This window comes from Bipolaris sorokiniana (genome assembly GCF_000338995.1).
Source record: "Bipolaris sorokiniana ND90Pr unplaced genomic scaffold COCSAscaffold_9, whole genome shotgun sequence".
Classification (NCBI taxonomy): Eukaryota; Fungi; Ascomycota; class Dothideomycetes; order Pleosporales; family Pleosporaceae; genus Bipolaris; species Bipolaris sorokiniana.
In genome coordinates, this window is record NW_006911903.1 from 1,160,261 (window position 1) to 1,181,459 (window position 21,199).

At 51.8% G+C, this 21,199-nt stretch overlaps 5 protein-coding genes across 5 annotated transcripts; all 5 read right to left on the bottom strand.

Moving 5' to 3' along the window:
• Positions 1-821: 821 nt before the first annotated feature.
• COCSADRAFT_38012 (uncharacterized protein) lies at positions 822-2,788 on the bottom strand. Its single transcript, XM_007702858.1, has 2 exons — positions 1,733-2,788; positions 822-1,681 (listed from the first exon to the last, which is right to left on the bottom strand). Exons 1-2 carry the CDS (start codon positions 2,702-2,704, stop codon positions 1,043-1,045), a joined length of 1,611 nt encoding a protein of 536 aa, XP_007701048.1. The 5' UTR covers positions 2,705-2,788; the 3' UTR covers positions 822-1,042.
• A 2,133-nt stretch (positions 2,789-4,921) lies between these two features.
• On the bottom strand, positions 4,922-6,275 carry COCSADRAFT_120229 (uncharacterized protein). The gene is made up of 2 exons (XM_007703185.1): positions 5,898-6,275; positions 4,922-5,815 (listed from the first exon to the last, which is right to left on the bottom strand). Exons 1-2 carry the CDS (start codon positions 6,099-6,101, stop codon positions 5,132-5,134), a joined length of 888 nt encoding a protein of 295 aa, XP_007701375.1. The 5' UTR covers positions 6,102-6,275; the 3' UTR covers positions 4,922-5,131.
• Positions 6,276-6,665: 390 nt separating this feature from the next.
• On the bottom strand, positions 6,666-7,320 carry COCSADRAFT_338050 (uncharacterized protein). Its single transcript, XM_007703186.1, has one exon. The coding sequence runs from the start codon at positions 7,226-7,228 to the stop codon at positions 6,833-6,835; it is 396 nt and encodes a 131-aa protein (XP_007701376.1). The 5' UTR covers positions 7,229-7,320; the 3' UTR covers positions 6,666-6,832.
• Positions 7,321-7,412: 92 nt separating this feature from the next.
• COCSADRAFT_27584 (uncharacterized protein) lies at positions 7,413-10,262 on the bottom strand (the record flags this gene model as incomplete). Its single annotated transcript, XM_007702757.1, has 4 exons — positions 7,413-8,913; positions 8,990-9,187; positions 9,588-9,795; positions 10,250-10,262. 4 exons carry the CDS (start codon positions 10,260-10,262, stop codon positions 7,413-7,415), a joined length of 1,920 nt encoding a protein of 639 aa, XP_007700947.1.
• An 8,123-nt stretch (positions 10,263-18,385) lies between these two features.
• COCSADRAFT_38016 (uncharacterized protein) lies at positions 18,386-20,799 on the bottom strand. The gene is made up of 8 exons (XM_007702859.1): positions 20,753-20,799; positions 20,359-20,469; positions 20,159-20,300; positions 19,530-20,041; positions 19,435-19,481; positions 19,074-19,387; positions 18,668-19,025; positions 18,386-18,614 (listed from the first exon to the last, which is right to left on the bottom strand). Exons 2-8 carry the CDS (start codon positions 20,429-20,431, stop codon positions 18,543-18,545), a joined length of 1,518 nt encoding a protein of 505 aa, XP_007701049.1. The 5' UTR covers positions 20,432-20,469; positions 20,753-20,799; the 3' UTR covers positions 18,386-18,542.
• Between the last annotated feature and the right edge of the window lie 400 nt (positions 20,800-21,199).

A 21,199-nucleotide genomic window follows, 5' to 3' on the forward strand; every position in this document is an offset into this window, starting at 1 on the left:
CCTGGTGTGTGTCCCGGCAAAGTGTAAGTTCGGTTCCCCACGTCCGTCGCACCCCGCGCTAATGATGCGGTCTTCGGGGTTTGTCCTTGTTACATCATGACAGTCCTAAAGTTGCGCGCGATGCGAAACTTGGGCGGTCTGGGTATGCGATTGCTTGGACGCGTGTTTGGAAGGGGAGAGATGGTGTCATGTGTCGGCTGTCGTGGCATAAGTAAGGAAAGATTTGAAGCAGCTGATGCTCTACGTTCATTCTTTTTTTTGTATCGTATTCAGCGGGAGCACACGATCATTGTTGATCGGATTGTGAGATTACTACATTGATGTGCGTCGAAATGCTTGGGGCTGTTGGCCCGTCTGGACAACAATCGAATGAGTGACCCTCCTCCGCGGCGTAGTGCTATAGCAACGTCAGGTGACCAACTCCATTGTTCTCGTCTCAAGAATTCTTTAATAATAATAAAAAAGGTATTTTTAAGCGATGCTAATTGAAACTAATAGTGAACTACAGAAGTACATAGAAAATAGTAAGCAATATGAACATATTGCTACATGGAAGGCTGCGCTAAGTGAAGTCGTAGTGTATTACACCTGCATACTATTTTTCCGTCAATAACCATGCACTAACTTTCATTGATGGAATATCATGAATCTACAGAGCTAGATTGGTCCTACTGCACGCTAGCAAAGTTCCACGTTACATTGGTCCCGACATGGTAGACATCGAATATGATGAAGATTGGAACACCAAAAACCACCAAGTCCTTCAAAATGTTTTTAGAAACGAGTCGATGACATGACTGAGAAAACATATGTAAAAACTCTCTAAATATCACCATACTTCACCCCAACTCACACAGCCAGCATCATCACTTGCCGCGAATAACTTTTCAACCCCAAAACAAGCAAATATATTCATAGACGTTGAAGTCTCTGTACGTCTAGTACCCATAGACACACTTGTTAAATCATGCCGTATCTACATATCTTCGTATTCCCATTTTCCCAAAAAAAAACTCCAGATATCCATCTAAACCATGCAAATCTAATTCGACGCTCCATTAGCACCACCCTGCCTAACCATCCAGGTCAGCAAATCCACCTTGGTAACAACAGCAACAGCTCTGTGTTCACCATCAACCTGCTCAGTAACAACTGCCGCACTATTCCACTCGAAAAACTTGTTAAGGTCGGTCAGAGTAGTCTCCTTTGTGATTTCGACAAATTCTCTTCGTCCCTTCTTGCCGCCCTTTTGCGTATTCTTGGCGTTGTCGCCGTCGAGGGAGAGACGGCCGAGGTCCTTGACGACTTCGTTCAACTTCCGGAAATCGAACATGACGTCTTCGACGGGCGACTTTGGTGTGGCGCGGCCGGCGGCAATGTATGAGAGGAGGTTACCGAGAGTGACTAGACCGACTAGTCGGGCCTTGCCGGATGAGGAGTATACGCTTACGGGCAGTTGGTCGAAGCCCTTTTCGCGCATGGTTTCTATGGCTTCGCTGCAAGGTGAGTTTGCGGCGACGGTGGTGACGGGCTTGAGACGCAGAGAAGCAATGGTGGCGCCATGGAAGGGATCAGATTTCTTGCTGGTGGAGAGGCGGCGGAGGTGTGCGTTGGAGTCAGGTGAGTGTGGAGGTGTAGGAGGGAGGAGATCGTTGGCAGCGAGCCAGTCGTCATCGACAAACTATTGTATGTTAGTAAAGATAAATCGTAGAAATTCTAGATTTCGACGTACCTTGCTGAGATAGCTGCGAATGCTGTCGGGTAGTATGACAACCACGACATCGTCTTCAGTCAGATTCATGTCCCGAGCCGCCTCAACCATAGCTGCCATGGCGCTTCCAGAAGAGCCACCGCAGAGGATACCCTCCTCAGCGATCAACCTGCGCGCATACTGGAAAGAAGATCGGTCGTCGGTCTTGTACCACTTGTCCACAATCTTCTGCTCCAAGACATCAGGAATGAAATCGTATCCAATTCCCTCAACCTTGTACCCCTCATTCACATGCTCGTCGTTCAGACTTGCGGGAAGCGCCAGAATACTTCCATGAGGATCGGCTGCAATAATCTTGACGTCTTGCTTGTGTTTCCTCAGACCCCGTGCAAGACCGGTAATTGTGCCTCCAGTTCCAGCGCCGGCAACAAGCATAGTAACCTTGCCCTCTGTCTGCGCCCATACCTCCTCAGCGGTGCCGCATTCGTGAGCAAGCGGGTTATCGACATTCGAGTACTGATCAAGGATATGCGCATTGGGAATTTCCTTGACTAGTCTTCGCGCAACACCAATGTGGCTCTCGGGGCTATCCCACGCTGCGCTGGTGGGCGTGCGGATAATCTCAGCGCCAAGCGCCTTGAGCACTGCTACCTTTTCCGGGCTCATCTTCTCGGGGAGAGTAATGATTGTCCTGTATCCCTTGACTGCTCCGACTAGCGCAAGTCCGATACCAGTGTTACCAGAGGTAGGCTCAATGAGTGTGTCACCAGGCTTTATGCGACCAGACTTTTCTGCGGCCTCGATCATGCGCAGGGCAATGCGGTCTTTGACACTGCCACCAGCGTTGAAAGCCTCAACTTTTGCGTAAACCGTAGCTCGGATGCCAAGCGACTGTGGGATTTTATTCAGACGGACGAGTGGCGTATTCCCAATTTGTTCCATGATGCTGTTCATGACAACGGGTGGCATGGCGGGGCGCGTTTTGGTAGACATTTTCGCGGTTGTCGTGCTCTCCAAGAGCACTCTGGATATATTGGTGTGAAAGTTGAATTGGTGGAGAGAGGAAAAGTTTTGCGTGGAATTAAAAGAAAAAGACGAGTACCCACACGTCAAAAGGCAACAAAGTTACGTTATGGCCAGACGCTCCTAGTTGCGTTAGCCGGCAAGCCAGAGAGTTGACCCGCAAATACCCGCCGCTAGCAGTTCCTCCCGACACGTGATAGGCAGCACAGCCACAGCATACACTTGGCACCGAATCTGTGCATGTTCGGAGAATTTTGACCGTTTCGTTCTTTTTGGGATTTCTGTCGCCGCTTTTGGACAATCGCTTGGAATCAAAGTCGACAGTATAACCGATGCGACCTCCAAATGGCTTCTTTCCAAGGCAGGTTTAACCGTGGTATATCTTTCAAATTCACGCTATGCAATACGTGGAGCAAATCAGCCACCTTATCAGTTAAAAAAAGGGGAACTATGCTGGGATCCCGACACGAATCATGAATGACTTCATGGTAAATATGCACAGCCTGGGACGAGTATCACAATCATTGAATATCGAAGTGAGGCGAATCAGAGCATTCGAACATGTTTATATATAGCCTAACCATGGTATGCATGTAAAAGCCTCTCACTGGCCTATGGAAACCCCGCCTCAACCTCCTTCGCACTGGTATCCCCCATATTCCACCAACTCTGTGACCCGGACCACCGCCTGTGTATCCAAACCCAGAACAAGATGAAAACGAAAAGGCGGTATCGAAAGCATGCTTGACGAAACGAAAAATCTCGACCAGTGGAATGAACCTGTTCCCAATTCCTTTGGGTCAGCCTGCGCGTGCGTCGCACTTGACTGATTAGGGGAGGGAGGAAATGCTGTGCAATATAAAACCCCAAGTCCCCTCAAGCAGACCGCCCCATTCGCTGTTCTTTTCTATTAGTCATCAACGGGGTTGGGGGAAAGGGGGGGGGGTACATATCTAGGGCACACCCTCCTCAACCCCTCAGTGTGTAAATTTCTCGGCATATGGGGGGTTATCGAATCCACATATCACTGGGTGACTATCCCTACCTTTGAATATACCTGATCACGTCATTTCAGAACCCCAATACCCCCTACCCTATCTGGACTTGCTGATATAGGATGGTGGGTGTTGTGGGATGCTGGAACGAGTGCGGGTCGTCTTACGATAAGTGGTGGGTGGTCTCATCCCGGTTGTTCTGAAGAGAGAGAAAACACGTTGGACTGGTGATGATATCGAGCCTGCGGCAGCATTCCGCAGGCCATTCTGAAGTCCAAAGAACAGTATGATGTCAAAGGCTGTGGGATGAGCCTGGAGCAAGAGGTGTCAGCAGATGGTGATGGAAAGGACAAGGCAAGAGAGGGAACTTTGTCTAGAGGTTGATGAACTTACATTGGGGAGGAAGATGTATGAGGAAGAGTAGGATGAAGAAGGAATGGAGGAGAAGGGGGGAGGGCAGTCAATTTATCGTACACCGCTTGCGCCTATGCACATCTCTGCCTTCCATCTATACACACCTTCGCCTTCCACCCCCGTGCTGCGAGATCCCAACAAGCATTCAGCATATCTGGATATCTAAAAAAGTACCAAGAGCACTGGAGCAAAGCGGCAAGTACTTCCAGGTGTCCACTTTCCCTGATGCCTTTCCATCTCAACAAATTCAAATATTCGAATTGATTCACAAGCATTAATGGCAATACTGAATCACTTTACTCTAACTATACAGTACCTACATGGAAGTGAATACAACATCTGCACACAAGTCCCAGTGGGCCTAGTATGGCACAAGGAAAGAAGAGAGAGAGAGAGAGAGAGAGAAGACATGGAAATCACCACTGGGTGCTCTCCTGTATGCCTTGACATATTTCGGATACTTAGACAGGGCACATCACCTTCCCGGCATTGCCCACCACTTTTCTACTCAGGACCCCTTCCCCCTTCCCCAAGTATTCCTGGAACAAAATGAGCAAGAGCAAGAGACATGACATACAAAGGTAAAAAAAAAACTACACACAACCATCCATAGGAAACACCCATACATGGACAGTCTCGATATTTTCTTCCAATCGTTGGCTAATGCCATCCTAAGCTTTTCCTCAAATATATCAAAGATGACATATAGAAAATCGTACTTTGCCTCTTTAACTTTGAAATACTGAAATAGTCGAGAGTAAACTTGGACATATTGCCGAGGGAACATCCGCAACCTTGTAGTAATATTGAACAATGCCTTTTTCCTGCTTGCAAAAAAAAGTGGTAAATCCACCTAGAAGATGAAAATTAACAGTATTAACTAACCATCTATATACACATACATGAACGCATACTCAACGCTCCGCATTGCAAAAACCCCTCCCAATCCCATCTCCTTTCACACATCTCAAAAAAATATATGAAATGCTCAAAGCTGCTCCGCGATCCACTTCCACCACCCATCCAACCCAGGCCCCGACTTGCCACCCACCACATTCCCGCCCACAACCTCGATACTCGTCCTACTCTCCCCCATTTGCTCAAAGCTAAACGCGCCCTCGCCCCCTTCGCCAAGCCACTCCTTCTCCTCATCTACCTCATCCTCGCCTCCACTCAGCGCAGCCCCACCATCCCTCAGCGCCTTAGCCCTATTATTCCTAATCTCAGTAATAGCCTTTTCAAGCGAATTTCTAACCAGATGCTCCGGTAACGCGGTAAAAAGGTCCATTTTATTCGCTGCAATAAGCACGGGGATTTCCTTGGGCCCTTTGCTCGATGTAGCGTTCGTGTATCGTTTTTGCAGAGAAAGAAGCACGTCGTGGAGGTACTCTGCCGCCTCGGTGAGACCAGCTTCGTCAGCTAGCTGTGCGGCGTCGAGCATGAAGATGATGGCGCGGATGTTCTTTGGGTCTGCAAGTTGCGAGGTGGCGTGGTGGCGCAGTTTGCCGTGACCGGGGGTGTCGAGGAGGCGGAAGTTGCGCGAGCGTTCGTAGGCTGGGTCGCCTGGGGAACGGTAGTGCGAGGATGCGGGGGTGTGGGGGCTTGGGAGCAGGGCGGAGACGCTCAGGGGGGTCGTCGATGTGTGTGTCTGGGTCGAGGCACTCCGTTCAGCCTGTGAAGGGGGCCTGGGTTAGCCATGGGCTTGGTCATGCACTGCGGCTGCGTTGGCAGTGGCGGGGGGAAAGTATATATACCAGAGTCGCAAAAGCCGTTTTACCGCTTCCGCTCGGGCCGACGAGCAGGAAGGTGGGCAGCTGGGCAGCAGCCGCAGCTTTTCTGTAGAGAAAGCTATGCACTAGTATTGGTAGCAACAGGGCGACGAGAAGCGTGACGATTATGGTCGTGGGGTGTGGCGCAAAGGCTGCCGTCAGCCAGCTGTCCTGATCGTACCAAGCCATGGTGGCGATGGGCGGGTGTGCCTGGGGGAGCAGCAGAGAAAGTGCTGTGGAATGGGGATAAGACAAGACAGGATAGGACAGGGTAGGGCAGGGCAGGGCAGGGTGATGGAGGTTGCAATGACGTGACAAGTATGGCAGGCCGAGACCGCGCAGTCCTGGTCCCGTCAAAGTTTTGGCCGCTGCCGCCGATCCTTGAGCGGATGTACGGCGGGGGGAAGGCGGAAAGACCCCACGCTAGAGACGGAGCGCTAGAGCCTACAAGAACCTCACCTCACCATCTCTCGCTACCATGTCCACTATGTCGCGGAACATTTCACAAAAAGCAAAAAACTGCGCTCCGAACCGTAAAACAAAACTGGGACCGCCTGCATTCGCACAACTACCACAAAGCTTTTAGGACGCTACATAATCATACACAACAGACAAGGGGCCGCCATCATCAGCCTTCGCGTGCACTTCCCATTCTCTCGTCTGCTTTCCCCCCACATTCAATGCCCAGCCCTGAATAACATATGTCATAACCATTCATTACTCACAAAACCCTAACTCGACATGTCTTCAAAGCCCATCGGCACACATACCCAAGCAGCCCGGCCAGAAACGGCCAAAACGGGCAAAGAGGGGGAAGACCAGATGCTTTTTCAACCCTCATGCGCCATGCACATACATAACCATGAGAGTGCCCAGTACCCATGCCTGCGTCTTCCTGAACACCTGTTTGCACACCTCTTTTATACCCCGAAACCGACTATCGTAAAAAAGAAAAAAAGAAAACATGAACCTGCAGATAGTACCCGGAAACGAAACAAGAAAAGTGAAATGAAATCGTGCTTTCGTCGTGCCATGAGGGGGTCAGTACCGCGACATGGTACATGATTAACAATAAGGGATGTGTGTGTATGTGTGTGTGAAGAGAAAAGAACGAAGCAAAAGCAAGCTAGCAAGGCGCCACTCACCACATACCCATTGCAGCTACAGCGCTTGGCCCACCCGTCACCAGTGACAGTATCACAACCAAGCATTTTGAGCACAGGTGTCCCAAATGTACTAATACTCTGAGTATTGCACTGCGGCCAGCATGCTGGTGCCTGACCCCCATGCAGCCTTTGTCGAGCGCAATGTAACATCCACGCCTCTCATACCGCCCATCTATACTCGGCCGTGGTGTGCATAACATCAGTCTGTGTGTCGTTCGCTCCGAGTGTAGTCCAAGTGCGGGGCGGTTGCGAGAGGAATCCATCCAATTTGTCTTGGCCAGGCCATCCTCGCTCTGTAACATCAACAAACAAAGCCGCCACAGACTCCGCAATTTCAATATGTGTGCGTTTGGACATCAGGGTAATAGCCCCGGCTGCTTTCTATGCCCTGGAATCGGCCACACCCTCCCCCTTGCCACGCAGCACTAGGATATTCTTCCTTGACCCTGCGATCTGGTGGCGGAAGTGTGCCTTCAAACTTGCTTGGGGTACTCTCGTAGATGGGAGCTGGGTAGTACGAGTAGTCTTGCGGCGGTTCCATCATCTTGCTGTCACTATCCTCGACCATTTGTTGGTCACCGACGATTCCTTGAATGTTTCCCCCACTCAAAGAGCTTGACGAACTGATTGAATGGCTGCCAACCGGACTTGGGTCCAGCGAGTATGTATTGCCGCGATACATGCTCCCGCCCATGCCTGTCGTACCACTACCAGACATGGCGTTGCCGTAGCTTGAGTAGGACGTGCGGCCGTTAGACCCTAACCCATGATGGCCGCTGCCACCCAAGCCTGAGCCAGGTGCACCTCTGGATGTGCTGGCATTGTGCGGGCCTTCGTTCTGGTAATGACTGGGCGACCGTCCCCGGACAACGACCGGATGGGACAAGCGGGCTGCCACCTTGACCCACCTTGGCCCATCCTCCTGCGGCTTCTGTACATTCGCCCACAGCTCTACAATCAGATGGTAGTACTGTTGTTGTGCTCGACGCTTGCCGTTGTTGGCTGTTGCCGATTTGAACTGGATGCGCTCAAACGAATGCTGGTAGTTGCTACTACCATGGCTTGTGGGAGAGTATTGCTGCGACGACTCGTTCTCGTTTTGCAGCGGAAGATGAGGGCCTACTACTGCCGAGGTTTGGTGGAAGCTGTTTAGTGCATAACTACCGTGCTCATGACTTTTGCCTGGTGGCGTCGGTGCCAGCGGCTCCTTCTTCATGGCTAGCTGAGGGCCCTTGTCGCGCTTTGGAGTATGCTGAATCAGCTCAATCGTCTTTCCCGATGCTCCGTCTACGGCAGCTCCAAGAGAAACAGCCATCGACTGTATTTGCTCGCTTTGATTGCCATTGTTCTGGTCTAGGTACAGACGTCCGTTGGGAGTCCATGGCGAGAGTTGATACGACACGTTCACAGCAAAGTAGTTCCGCCGATAGCAGGTCCATACGTGGTCGCTTGAGTAGAAGAAGCCCTTTTCGATCTTGGCGTCGAGGGTGGGTGTCACCGTGGTACCTTCGCAGACGATTGTGCCCCAGGTCGACTGTGCATTGAACGGCGGCGATTCAGTTGAACCGGTGGGCGATACATAGGCACTCACATGGTAGCCATTGTTGTAAGTAGTTAACGGCATGGTTGTCGGAAGTACGCTCCTGGGAGTGTCGGGCTGGGAGGTGTAGCCGGACAGATCGGAGCGAGGGGACAGAGTGTGTGGATATCTATGCATGGCAGATGTCCCTGTAGTATAGTTGTCTCTCGCCGATGAACCCATGGACGGTGACACAGAGTGGCCTAGCCCCGGTGATCTTGCTGTGGGTAACATGCCTGTGGACGGTGCATCATTTCTACCATGTAATCGTCAGCGATCGTGCATGCCCGTCGGGTTCCACACGCTCGAGTGCGAAATCTTGAAATACTTACAGTCGTCGAGTCGAGGACATGCTGCTGCTGTTCCCCCAGACAGGATTGAACACTAGGGGGAAATGGTTGGGATAAGTCGTTGCAACCGTGTGCGGAAAGGTTGCGTACGAGTGTGCTAGTGCCGAAGAAGCAGTTGAACTAGGTGAAGTACTAATCGATGCAGACCCTGAATCTGAGAGAGCCGCACTCGTCTGATAGCTACAGGCACGAGTCAGTCTGATTCACAAAACAAGCCATTTGACCAGAGCGATGCCAACGATAACCATGTGTAACCAGCCGGTAGGGTGGCACGATTTAAGTCGTCAAGCGGGCCAGGGGCGGTACGACATTACCGCAAGATTTGTCGTGTGATCAATACGACAGACCGGCCTGTTGGAAAGACCGAGTATGCCATGCATCTGATACGTGTGCGACGGCGATTATGACCAAGGACATTGACGACGTGTTTGTTTCGGAGTAGGGGAAGGCTACGCTTGGGCTGCACCGGGCAAGAGAGGCGTCGAGGGATGCAGGTTCGGGGGCCACAGGGCTAGGCAACACCACCGAGCCTGCCATGCCAGACGGGAAGAAAACAGCCAATGAGAGCTTTCATACTTACGCACTGTCGGGACGGTGTGTACCGTAGCAGCCTGCGATCGAGCCTTGGTGGAGACCGGCTGCTGGGTGTGTCAGGACTGGCTCGCGCCTGAACTGACCGGATACGCTTGCGAATGAGTTATGATGTGCATGCGCGCCAATATGATCGATATACCCTTCCTCCGAAGAGAAAGGGTTTTCCGATGCCAATGACGGCGGTGGTTGCAGCACTGCTTATCCTGCACGTCAGCCAATCGACTTCGCCCAAACAGTGTGCTGTTGAACAAGACGTGTGACAACAACGGGCAACATGCACAGGTGCGCAATCGAGCATAGATGAGGGCACGTGTGGGACGCCGTCGCACACGCGGCACGGCAACCGGGTGGCAGAGCAAGCGTGCAAGAGCAGGCTGTACGGATGGGCAAAATACCACGTCCGTAGCGTGCTGCTGTGAGAAGAGGGGTCGGCGAACAGCTGATGCACTGGACGTATCGTGGTGCAATATAGGAGTGAATGCAGGAATGACGGGCGTGGAAAGAGTGCGGAGAAGGGCGCAAGGTGACTGCTGGACGAGTGCAGCGCTTAGGGCCAACGACTGAGGGAAAGGGATGAGATGATGGGATGGCAATTTTTTTGTCCATATGCTGCATGGGGGGTTGGAAATACGTGTGAATCTAACTTACCTTGATTCATCATGGTATTGAGCAATCGACGCACTGCCGCTTTGCTATGTATGGTCGATGCCGAAGAGAGCCCGTGGGGGGGCAATGTGCCTTGCAAGCGACTCAATCTAATGCCGCCCTCTCTGCTCTGGAAATTCTGCACCGGAATCCCGACAGACTGGGTCCAATCCAATGGCGCCGGCAGTGGCGAGAGGATTCGATGCTGACAGAAATCCGCTACGGCCGAACTGCTTCGCACCGTGGCCCAAGATGCGGATCGATCAAGCGAGTCAGCGGCTTGCGTAGCGGTTCTAATGGTAAGTTTCGGCGCGCCGGGGCGGCTGCGAGAGGGTTGCTGAAACGGGATGGTGGTCAAGCCGGGCAAGCTCGTTTCGTGCCGCTGTTGGTTCGCTTCAGGCAATCTCTGTGGTTTAGCCGGCACAAGGGTGGAATGGATCCTCGATTAGCTGCCGCTGCGCTTTACTGGGGGAGCTAGGCTCTGTTGACTCTGATGCTCGGCCTGGGTAGAGTGCAGTAAATCAGAGCAGTCACCGCAGTGCGCCCGTTGGTTTGCACCTTGTATTTGCGAGGGACGCGCCGCTCAACTTGATGACGGAGATACTGCAACGCCTGTATTGGCCCCAGTGCTTCGTCTTGTCAATGCGCTGGCCGTGGCAACGGTGGAGGAGAAGATGGACCGACAGGCTTGGTTTTCTGAGGGACGTGTGATGCAGTGTAGTATGGGTTGATGTCACTCGCAGCGGCTGCGCGACGCCCTGAGAGTCGAACGGCTTGTCTCCGCAGAGTGAAAGACCCACAGTAGCGCTTTGTTTCTTCCCGTACTCTTCAGGAATCCGGGATGTCAAATTCAGAGCACAGACAGGTACAAATTGTAGCCCCGCCGTTGGATGCCAGAAGTTTCTGGTGGTGACAAATGTGGGAAGGGGACCACTCTGACGTTGTATACTATCAACTGTCAATCTCGCAAAGTCGAGTCAAGGCGTATGTCGCGCCACACGGTTTCGAACTTACCAGGCTATGCAGCCGTTTTCCAAAAAAGACTATGTGGCGTCGGCTGGTGTTCAATCGTGGCTATTGCCACAAGAATGCTGGCTTGTAGTCGAAGAGTGAGCAATCTACAGGCAACTCCGGGATCCGCGCTGATCGTCGACAGACAAAACGTGTGCTGTCTACCCCAGGGTGAAAGTTATCGAGTATAGCTTGGACAAACAAGGACAATACCACGGTCAAGTAGTAGTGGATACGAGCCTGGCTCGGTATGCGTAAGAATTGTACGGTGTAGGGGTTGAAGCATACATGCCCTGTGCTCTCTATTCGAAATTCATCTCTTGCTTTCGGGATGTTGCACAAGCTCACCAGGGTTAACAGCCCCGTGATCTATGAGGCTGGTAGGGTACCGGTTTGTGGTGTCAAGATAATGATTTGGAGGAGATTGCTGGAAATAGTGGGTCCGGGGAAGTGAACGATGACGGACAAGATAGGATATGGGAAGGGTATGTCAAGGATACCAAAGGCCGCCGAATAAGAGCGGGCAGTAGAAGTACTGTTGACAGGGAGACAGCGCTACAGCTCGATATGGGGTAGAAGCAGACTAGGGCCATGACGGATCTGCTGGCTCAAAGAAGAAGTGCCTGCCAAGTGAGTATGGGCGTGAGGCATGCATGGTAGGCGTGCCGGATCAAGATTCAGCCCCAAGCAAATCATCCGTATTGCTCAGACGGTGGCCGTTTTCTAGCACCACGGTAACATTTGCAAACTGCAGCAACGAGCCTTTCCCGAAGCAGGGAGTGAATATCTCCGAAGCCAGGGAGGGATCGTCTTCGCCAATGCCTAGATTCACAGAGCTCGAATAGACTTCTGGCCCTCGCTGAGCGTAGCACTCCCTGCTCTCTGGCCCACCGCCTCACGGCCCGTCGATTGGCTTGGCCAGCAAAGGCATCACAGTTCCGTGCAGCGATGCAGGAACATTGACTACAACAGCATGCTCCGATCGGGGCCCGACTCGACACGACAGGTTAACGACCGTAGTGCTGGGTCGTCGATGTTTCATCTCTGGGCCAGCCGCCCAGAATAACCCATGGGACAGACAGGTGACCATAGTTTGCCCTCACTCTTGCCACAGCCACGCTGCATTGGATCATCAGTCACGGGCGGCGTCCACTCAGCAGCCGGTGGTGGAGAGGCCCAATCCAGGCGCAGCTGGGAGCGCCACGGGCCGAGAGCCGCTGGCAGACGACAGGTCGTCCCGCGGGTTGAGGGTGAAGGAGAGTACCAGACAGCGAGAGTAGGATTAGGCTCAGGCCCACTACCTGTCACAGAGAGCGAGCGCAACAAGACTACCTGGACTGGAGGGAGCCGCTCGAAGTGACTGGAGATGACGAAGAGGAGGAGAATGCTGGAACATGCACACACTTTCACGCACACACACACACACACTTTCACGCACCCACACCCACACACGGGCGCCACGGCGAGCGAGCGATGCGCAGGTGTTGCATTGCCTAGATGTTTGGGTTAGAGCACCTCGCAGCGCCAGAATAGAGGCTTCCAGCGTCCATTTCCCTGTCCACCGCGCCCTCACCCATGCACACACAAGCGCTCACACCCCGACCCGACATAGTGGGTGGTTGACTGCGCAAAGCTCCGAAAGCGGGTAGAGCCAGGCAGTGCTCCCAGCGGCTGCAGTAAGTCACATAGTGTCAGCGGCTGCTTGTCGGGCTACGGTACGAGATGGACGCGGCGAACAGCATATTGAGACTGGGGGCATGGTAGGGGCAGCGGTGGTAGTGGTGGTCAGAGAGCGATGGGCCGCCATCGCCCTCCGCGGGGGCGGTTCCCTTGGATTGTCGACACGACGGACAGGCAACAGGCAATGGACAGGCCAGGCGGGTGGGCGGACGAGCGAACGACCAAGGCATCAATGACATGCCATGGCCTGCAGAGACGGCAGGACAGGGCAGGGAATCGGGAAGGACCGCCCGGTGGTGACGTGCACCTTCCCGCGGCTGCCCTTTCCCCCCGCTTGTACCCGCACTTTCCTCTTTCGGTGCTAGTACATTCTTGGCACATGTTGCCCTCCCGTCGTACGACACTCGTTCGCAAACTTCCCATCCCCCCCCCCCCCCCAAAACCGTCAATCGTGTCTGCGTGTCCAAGTATCTATGTACGCTACAGCGCCAGCAGCCTCGACACAACGAGGCCCTCTCCTGGCCCAAGCCCAGACGGAGACGGCCGATGCTTGTGGGACGACATCTTACTTTCCATGCTCCCTCGCGTTCATGTGTCTGCCTTGCACGTTGTGGCCGTCCACCACGCCATGGGGGCTGACGCGCCATGAGTTCCCACTTCTTCGCATTGCATTCCCTGCCTCGAGGTAAAAGGCTCATGTCCACCCTGATCCAATCGCCAGCTTGTCATCAACTTCTCGAGTGAGGGACGCAGGCTGCCAGGCTTGCCGCAGCAGCCAACATGAAATTGTCCCCGGGCCCTACTCTTCGATTTCTACTTCCGGTCCGTCATCTGACGCCTCCTCCGAGGGGAGATGCAGAGGCACGCCTGCCGCTTATTTTCCGAGCACCTCACCGCACTTTGTGCGCGCTCTCCCTGGCGATTTCGGCACTTGCCATGGCATCTCTTGCATCCTAGCACGACAGCCGTTGAAAGCAAAGATGAACACGGTGGCTGAGAAGGCTCAGGAGGTTACCCCTTCGAGAGATTTCACTGTGCACTTGGACGTCACCAAGCACTCGACGGCCCTGCACGGCGTCTACTATCGAGACACAGCCAGCTGCCGCCTCCCGTCTGTCCCATGACACTCATGACCGGCTTCAAAGCAGTGGCCATGATCGACAGATTCATGGCGGCCTGCAGCCGCCTCAAATGCATTGTCGGAAAACCAGAAAACATCATAGACTCTTCTCGATTGTCTCAGCCGACTCGACAAAGGCTGGACGCTGCATGGTTGCCACGCTGGCGTAATTGCTGTCTGTTGATTATTGCGTATGAGCTGTTGCACAAGCACTGCTATCCCGGGTCTCCCTGATCAAATGACCGAAAAAATCTAACCTGGGTCGATGTTTGCTTGAACTGAGCAATCCATCTTTCCATAATGGTATGAATTATCGACGATGAAACCAGCGTCTACAAACAACAATGAAGCCAAATTTGCTTACCTTGGGACAATGTATTACGATTGGATAGCCTGTCTGTAGATTTGTCAACTAAATTGAAGGGGCCTGGCCATCGGACCCGCCGACGCAAACCTTTCTTTGATGAAGGACTTGCGACGACTGATGACAGCACCCACGCCGATATTGCGCCGGGGACCGTTCGTAGTTGAGCTAGCATTTCGCTAGTTCTAGGAGTGAAGCAGTAGCCAACTCATACGCATCTCACTTGTTTTCTTGCAAACATGGGCTCCCTCTCTACCTCGTGCGCGAGCGAGCACAGGTGATACCGCTATGGGCTTGTCTTGTCGTACCCTCAGCGCGTTCCTCGATCAGCCCATTTTGCGCAGAGAACACGAGACTAGAATCGACTTCGATTACAGGATGGCAGCTAGCCTAAGTGCGCGAACCGCTTATCTTCTACGAATCGAAGACTCGCACAACGGATCCAGTGGAACTGTTGAACCAGCACAGCTTACGCCAACGGCTACCCGAGTCGCTAGGGGGCGACAAACCCTACTTTGATTCGACTTCTGGCTTAGAAACGCTCTTGTACCCTTTGTTTGCAATGCCCATTGGTGTTTCGCAAGGCGCCGATCTGCACAACCAGATTGCCACGGCATCCGTGTCTTCGACAGCCGAAGAGACTGAGATTTCGATTAGCATTCTGGCATGTCAGTATCACACAATGTCCAAGGCTACTGTTTCCTTAATTCATACTAATATGAAATTCGGTTTGGCTAGCAGCATCACAGCTCGGTAGCGAACGTTGGCGTTGTACGGGGCGGCCGATAGCATCCGCACAATCACAAAATCACCGTCAAACACCTTGTTAATTGGTGCTCTAAAGAAAATTCGATAGCCCCTCCAACCACTTATCGATGGGGATATATACATCTAGGATAGGTAGAATCCCAGCGCCGCGCCTACACGACGTACAGAGGGCTTCTCTGATTAAACGTACGATTTTCTGCCTCTCGTACACGTCAGCCAAGACTTCACAACAAAGGCTTTTCAATCTAGTCCTAGTTTCTTGAGCAAGTAGAGGGCACCAAAAAGCCGAATTCGATACCCAAGCAAGCAGGCTGTGCCTACAGCCTTTGAGCACTAATTTCGGTCACTTCCCGAGATCTACGCGTACGACAAACACACTCTATAGTCACACCTCTGCCGGCTCACTTCAAGAACGATTGGTCTGTGCGGATGTTGTGGAAGCCAATGATGCGGCTATGAATGGGAACAGCTCCTTCCTTCCCAAATCGGGACATCACCGGTCAGGAGTTCATTACGAGATGTGATTAGCCACACAAGTCACGTTCCTCTGTGGTTCAAGTCTAAGCCTAAAAAAACGGCTTCTAGAGAGACCACAACACGAGAGCCGTCACAAGATACACCTGTTCCCCACAAAAGTGTTAGAACACTAAATCCCTTAATCCGGGGACGGACAATCAGCGACGCCACGGTTCCGCGACATTCAGATGCTGTATTGATTCCACAACGCCAACCCCGCCCCAAACAAGTATTGTTTTTGCCTCGAGTGACTATCCAGTGGGTATCGACTATACCCACCGAGTGCAGCTAACTTGGATCATGGCTAATGCTCATCCCACCCCGTTGTCGTTGGACACTTTCGTTGGACCGCCGTTTGAAATAAGCTGGACCAAATGCCAGACCATCATCTACTCCTGGAAACTGCAGGCTATTCGTGATTTGTGTCAGCTGAACACAACAGCTGTCACTAGACATGCCGTCAATGTGAGCTGTCGTAATCCTTTCGATCCAAATTGGCCAAGGCAGCGGCTGCAGCAATGAAACAAACAATGACAACGCACCGACTGCCGGTCATTCCGGGTTTTGTTCTAAAGATTATCTTCAAAATCGTAAGAGGAACCAACCATTACTCTTGCCATCCGACTTGATGAGAAGGGAGTGCAGAAACCTGGTCCTTGTCCATACCAATAAGCCTTGCGTTTGGGAAATTTCCGACTCAGCTAGGTACCTCCGAAGCTATGACTGTCAGCAGTTTTCAAGAGAGTGTCGTTCGCAACTTGTACCCATCCCGGCGTCTCCGCTGATGTCCGTACCATGGAGACCCGACCGTTGGATATGTTAGCCACCCTAACATGCTGCAGAATCTCGTCATACTTGGTTCTCGTGTCCGATTTTCAAACGAGGATCTTGAACAACAATCCGAATGACTGCCTAGCGACTAGAGACTTCGGGTGTCAAAGAAACCTAATGACTACACGGCGGTGGCAAACTCTTCTCCTATCATCCATCAAACGTGCAGTTACGGTATATGAACATGCTACCATGCCAGAATCCACTTTGCTTTTTTTCTCGTCCGTTGAAAGATTCTTGGCGCATGATCTGTTCGCTGTATGATCGGGTACGGATTTTCCTTCGTTTTCCACTTTTTTCCTCCGAAAAAGAAGACAATAAGACGGGTCGGCACTGTCTCTTGGGATATGCACGATGCAAAGGCCCACTCCCGCCCCATCTGCCTGCCGGTCTATCGGTCTGTCGTGATATGATCATCTAGCACCTTTCACAACATACTATTTGCAGGACCGGGAAGAAAATCAGAAATCATAACACTTTGGCAGACATATCTCATGCGGCGTAAGCAGCATGACAGGCAGATACGGCTCTGAGCTTAGCTCCCTATTCATACCGACGATATGTCGCCTCTTACTTGCATGCTGATAGCGCCCGTTGGGGTATCGTGAGCAGCCAGCCTAAGAAAGCTGCTACGAATGGCGCTTGGAAGCGCGTGGGTCATGGGGAGCGCCTTGAAGTATTGGATTTCAGGGTCTCCATAGTGCCCCCCTTTTTTCCCTCTTCATCAGAGAATGTGCAAGGAGGATTCGACATCTTTGACTCCAGTATAGTCACAAGACCTTTCTGCTGTGGCCTGATCTACCCTTTAAATTATCTGACACTGAAATCAGCACAAGTGCGTAGTTCACTTGCCATTTTTCTTTCGCATAGTCTCCCGCTCAAATGCTTCAGCCGCTGTGTTCGTAACTAAAGTACCTTAAGTGTGTATCCTGTACTCTTTGAGCTACGGCACATAGTCTGGGTTTCTCCACTTTGTCTCTTTGCCCCTCTCCCTTCTTTCTAGCCACTCTACTCCCCTTTCCAAGGACATGTGGAGTCTAGGCGATAGGATTTACTAGGTCTAAAAGCCCCATTGAAAAGAGCAGCAGCCCCTTATATCGATGAAGCGGGCTACAGCAAGATGATAACCGTACATTGAAAGAGCCCCCATTCCGTCCCCTCTTCAGTGAATAGGCAAAGTAGGCAGTGTGACAGCACGGTATATTCTGGCCCCCGCGCGTCCGCGTGCCCCGAAGGAAAAGATTTACAATACAAGCATATGTTGGTAGATACCTCGAACTAGGTTCACCTTTGCCATAGCCGTTTTTTCTTTTTCGAAATTAGAACAGAAAGAATATACAACTTCGCTGCTGGATAGTTTACTCTGTCAAACACTTACCTTCTCACCTACTACCATCGCGCAAATATGCAACAAGATACCAACTCTAGAGTCGCGAGTTACAGGGTTGACGTTAGGTAGGTAGCACGCATCCCATTGCGGTGAGTGTGATGGAAGGAAGGGGTTTTGACTGTTTGAGATGGATGAGTTGAGGTATAGATAAAGTGATTATGACGTAGCGTGGCGGAGGCGGTGTTGGTGGATGAATATACTTGGTGATGTCGACAGAGTGGTTTGAGTGTAAAGGATGTGATACTCGGGTACCCAAATTGTAGTAATAAAGCAAGTTTGCTGAGGCGCAAAAAAAAAAGAGTAGCAAAAGGTTTAAGCAGTGTTGATGTTGAACTGGTAAAGGTTGATCAAATATTGTAGATATCTCGGGCTTGAGAAACAAAACAAAAAAAGGTGCATGCACAGTCACTTGAGATGTTTTCATCACATCACATCACAACAAAACATGCAGAAAGATACAAATCGAATCATGAACAGCCGGACCATGCACATCAGGAGCTTCTCATTCTTTGCAATGCAGCAATTACAAAATCTCCCCCCCACCAGAGTAGCCCCGTGCCCTTTGCTACATCTATCATAACTATACAGTTGTTGCCTGTTGAGCGTCACAGGGTCCCTACATCTGTCCCGTCATTGCAGGGCTGCCGTGGCGTTGATCGAGATGATCATAGTTGAGTTCGAACTCTCTCTGTGTTTGATGTCAGATATAGATATTCCAAAATAGACACAAAGATTACGCACCCTCTCTCTCCTCCAGTTGTTGACGTCAAAGAAGAGATACCAGCCGCGTTCTTCCTTTGGTGAGAGACGGATGGGCGCTGGGAGATCTGGGTCTTTCATCATCCACTGCTGGAGCTTGATATGCCATCGCCAGTCGCGGTTGTATAGTTCTTGTGCGGCGATTTCCTGTAGGATGTCTCTTGGGTACTGGTAGAAGATGGCGAGAAGAGTCTCTGCTGAGAAACTCGTCATCTTGGAATGAAGTGGCGGCACGTTTGTCACCGTGTACGCTGCTGGAAGGGTGAAATCTGGCGGTATTACTGGCTTGACGTTTGATTCGACAAAGGGTGAACCAAATGTTGGATGTAATGGCAAGTTGCTAGAGGCGCTATTAGCGAGAATATGTAATGCGTGAAAAGGCACTTACTCAGGCCGACTCAAATCCAAGCCCAGAACAGTCAAATCTTGGCCCATGGCTAGGGTGGAGTAATCAGGACTCTCCATCGGAATCATAGATAAAAGCCCAGGCAATCCATATCGTTCTGAGTCGGTCATGTCGGATAGCTTCTTGTGTGGCATACTCTGAGCATTTGGTGAGCCCATAACATCAGCCCCAAATGTCTGCTCGAACTGGCCTTGCTGAGCCCGTTGAGCGCCCGGAGCAAGGTCACCACCACTCCGCATTCCTATCTGGTGGCCCAGGGAGAACATGTTGCCGGACTGGGTTGTCCGTTGGTTGCTCTTCATATTGTTAGCTAGCGTGCTACTTCATCGCACAAGGCACGTACATCTGAAGGGTTGCCTGCTCGCATGTTCTCGAATGGCGTTCGCGATGCTGATTGCGTGAGTGACTGGATTTGCATACGATTTTGCATTTGCCTACCTCCACCTGGAAGCCCTCTTCCGCCTACAGTGGGATTGATGCCCCGATCTTGCTGGCTGTCCGTCGGACTTGAAAGGCCATTCCGTGTTTGCCCGAGCCCTGGGAAAGCATTCGCGTTGGCCCCAAATGCCGCAGCATTCTGTATTAACCCCGCTCTTCGATCTGGGGCAATGTCGCCGCCACCGCCACCTAACGGTGGAAACTCGTCAATGTTGCCTGTCTGCGGCTGGACGCCTCCAAGTTGACCAACACCCCCCTGTCCGCCGAATCGGTAGTCATCGCCGGCTCCCGAAAACTGGCTTTGCGACGAATCATCCTGGCCCTGGTTCTGATGTTGCTGATTTGAAGCTTGCCCAGCTTGTCCCTGACCCTGCTGTTGGCCTTGTACTTGTGGCCTTCCTATCGTGTTTTGCTGATTCTGCTGTGTTGTTCGTAGCGTCGGGTTTGCCCACATCTGTTGCGCAGATGTATTTTGCTGCGTTTGCGGTGCACCTGATAACGAGGGGAACTCCCTGTAATTGTCAATATCCAAATCGTGCTTCTCATATTTCATCATAGTCCACATCTCAGGCTTCCTCTTGCCCCACAGTTCTTTTGTGTCTTCTTTGCCGTTGTAAAGGTAGGCTTACTCAAGATTCAGCGGCGTATGTGGCTGTGAACCACCCATTGCTTGCGCAAAGCTTGACATGGCGCCATTGTTTGTCCTTGTTTGCGCGTTTGATAGTCCTGGTGCGCCCATGGGGGCTCCAAATCCCCATTGAGACCCGCCTCCTGCCCGCAAACCGAGGTCAGCCTACTGATGTATCTGTCCCTTCAAGAGCACTCTCACCCATCTTTCCGTTTTGTAACCGGTTCGCGCCTAGGGGAGCCCCACGGCCCTGATTCTGTTGTGCTTGAAACATCGCCAAAGACGTACGTCGTCACGATTTTAGACTCTAATCTATAGTGAGAGGGAAGTCAGTATGGTGTTATCAAAATACTAGACTTTAAGCTGCGCCGCAGGTAACAATACCAGAGGTAGGAGAATTTATAAAGCACGTGCGGTGATAGCAGCGACAAAGGGGACAGGTGATGATGCAACTGCTTCGTGGGTGAGGCCGTAAGGCGCAATGACGGTAGCTCGATTGCGACGTGCGGCGTGGTGCGACTCCAATTCGGGCGTTACAGATTAAGGGGGAGCAAGGGAAACGACAAGAGTTGTGCGCTAAGAAATTGTCACAAACCTGATTCCAGTATTGCTAGCCAACACCTGTGTGCGTGGATGCGTCTGGCTCACGTTATTCTGGTCCGTCTCGCGTGCATGATGTTGGAGGTTCCGAAAGCCAAAGTATTCTAGGCCAAATTAGGTCTAGCACCAAATGCGGGGAGCGGCAACCGGTGGATCATCCGCCGCGACCGCAAAGTATCGAGCACTGAGGCCTGTAAGCTTGCAAATGTTGGTGAAGGTTCGTTGTAGTATGTGTGTTTCTATTAATTAATTTAAGGGCGTGTTGGCATTTTATCGAGTCAGGTGAAGTTGGTAGATCGTATCAAACCCAACCAGGGACGATGCATTCTTCTCTAGGCGAGCACTTGAACAAAAAACCACGGATCGCAACATCATTATAGCATTTGAATCCTACTAGAATATACTGAGCATGCCCAACCAGACGCCAAGCTTTCAATATATC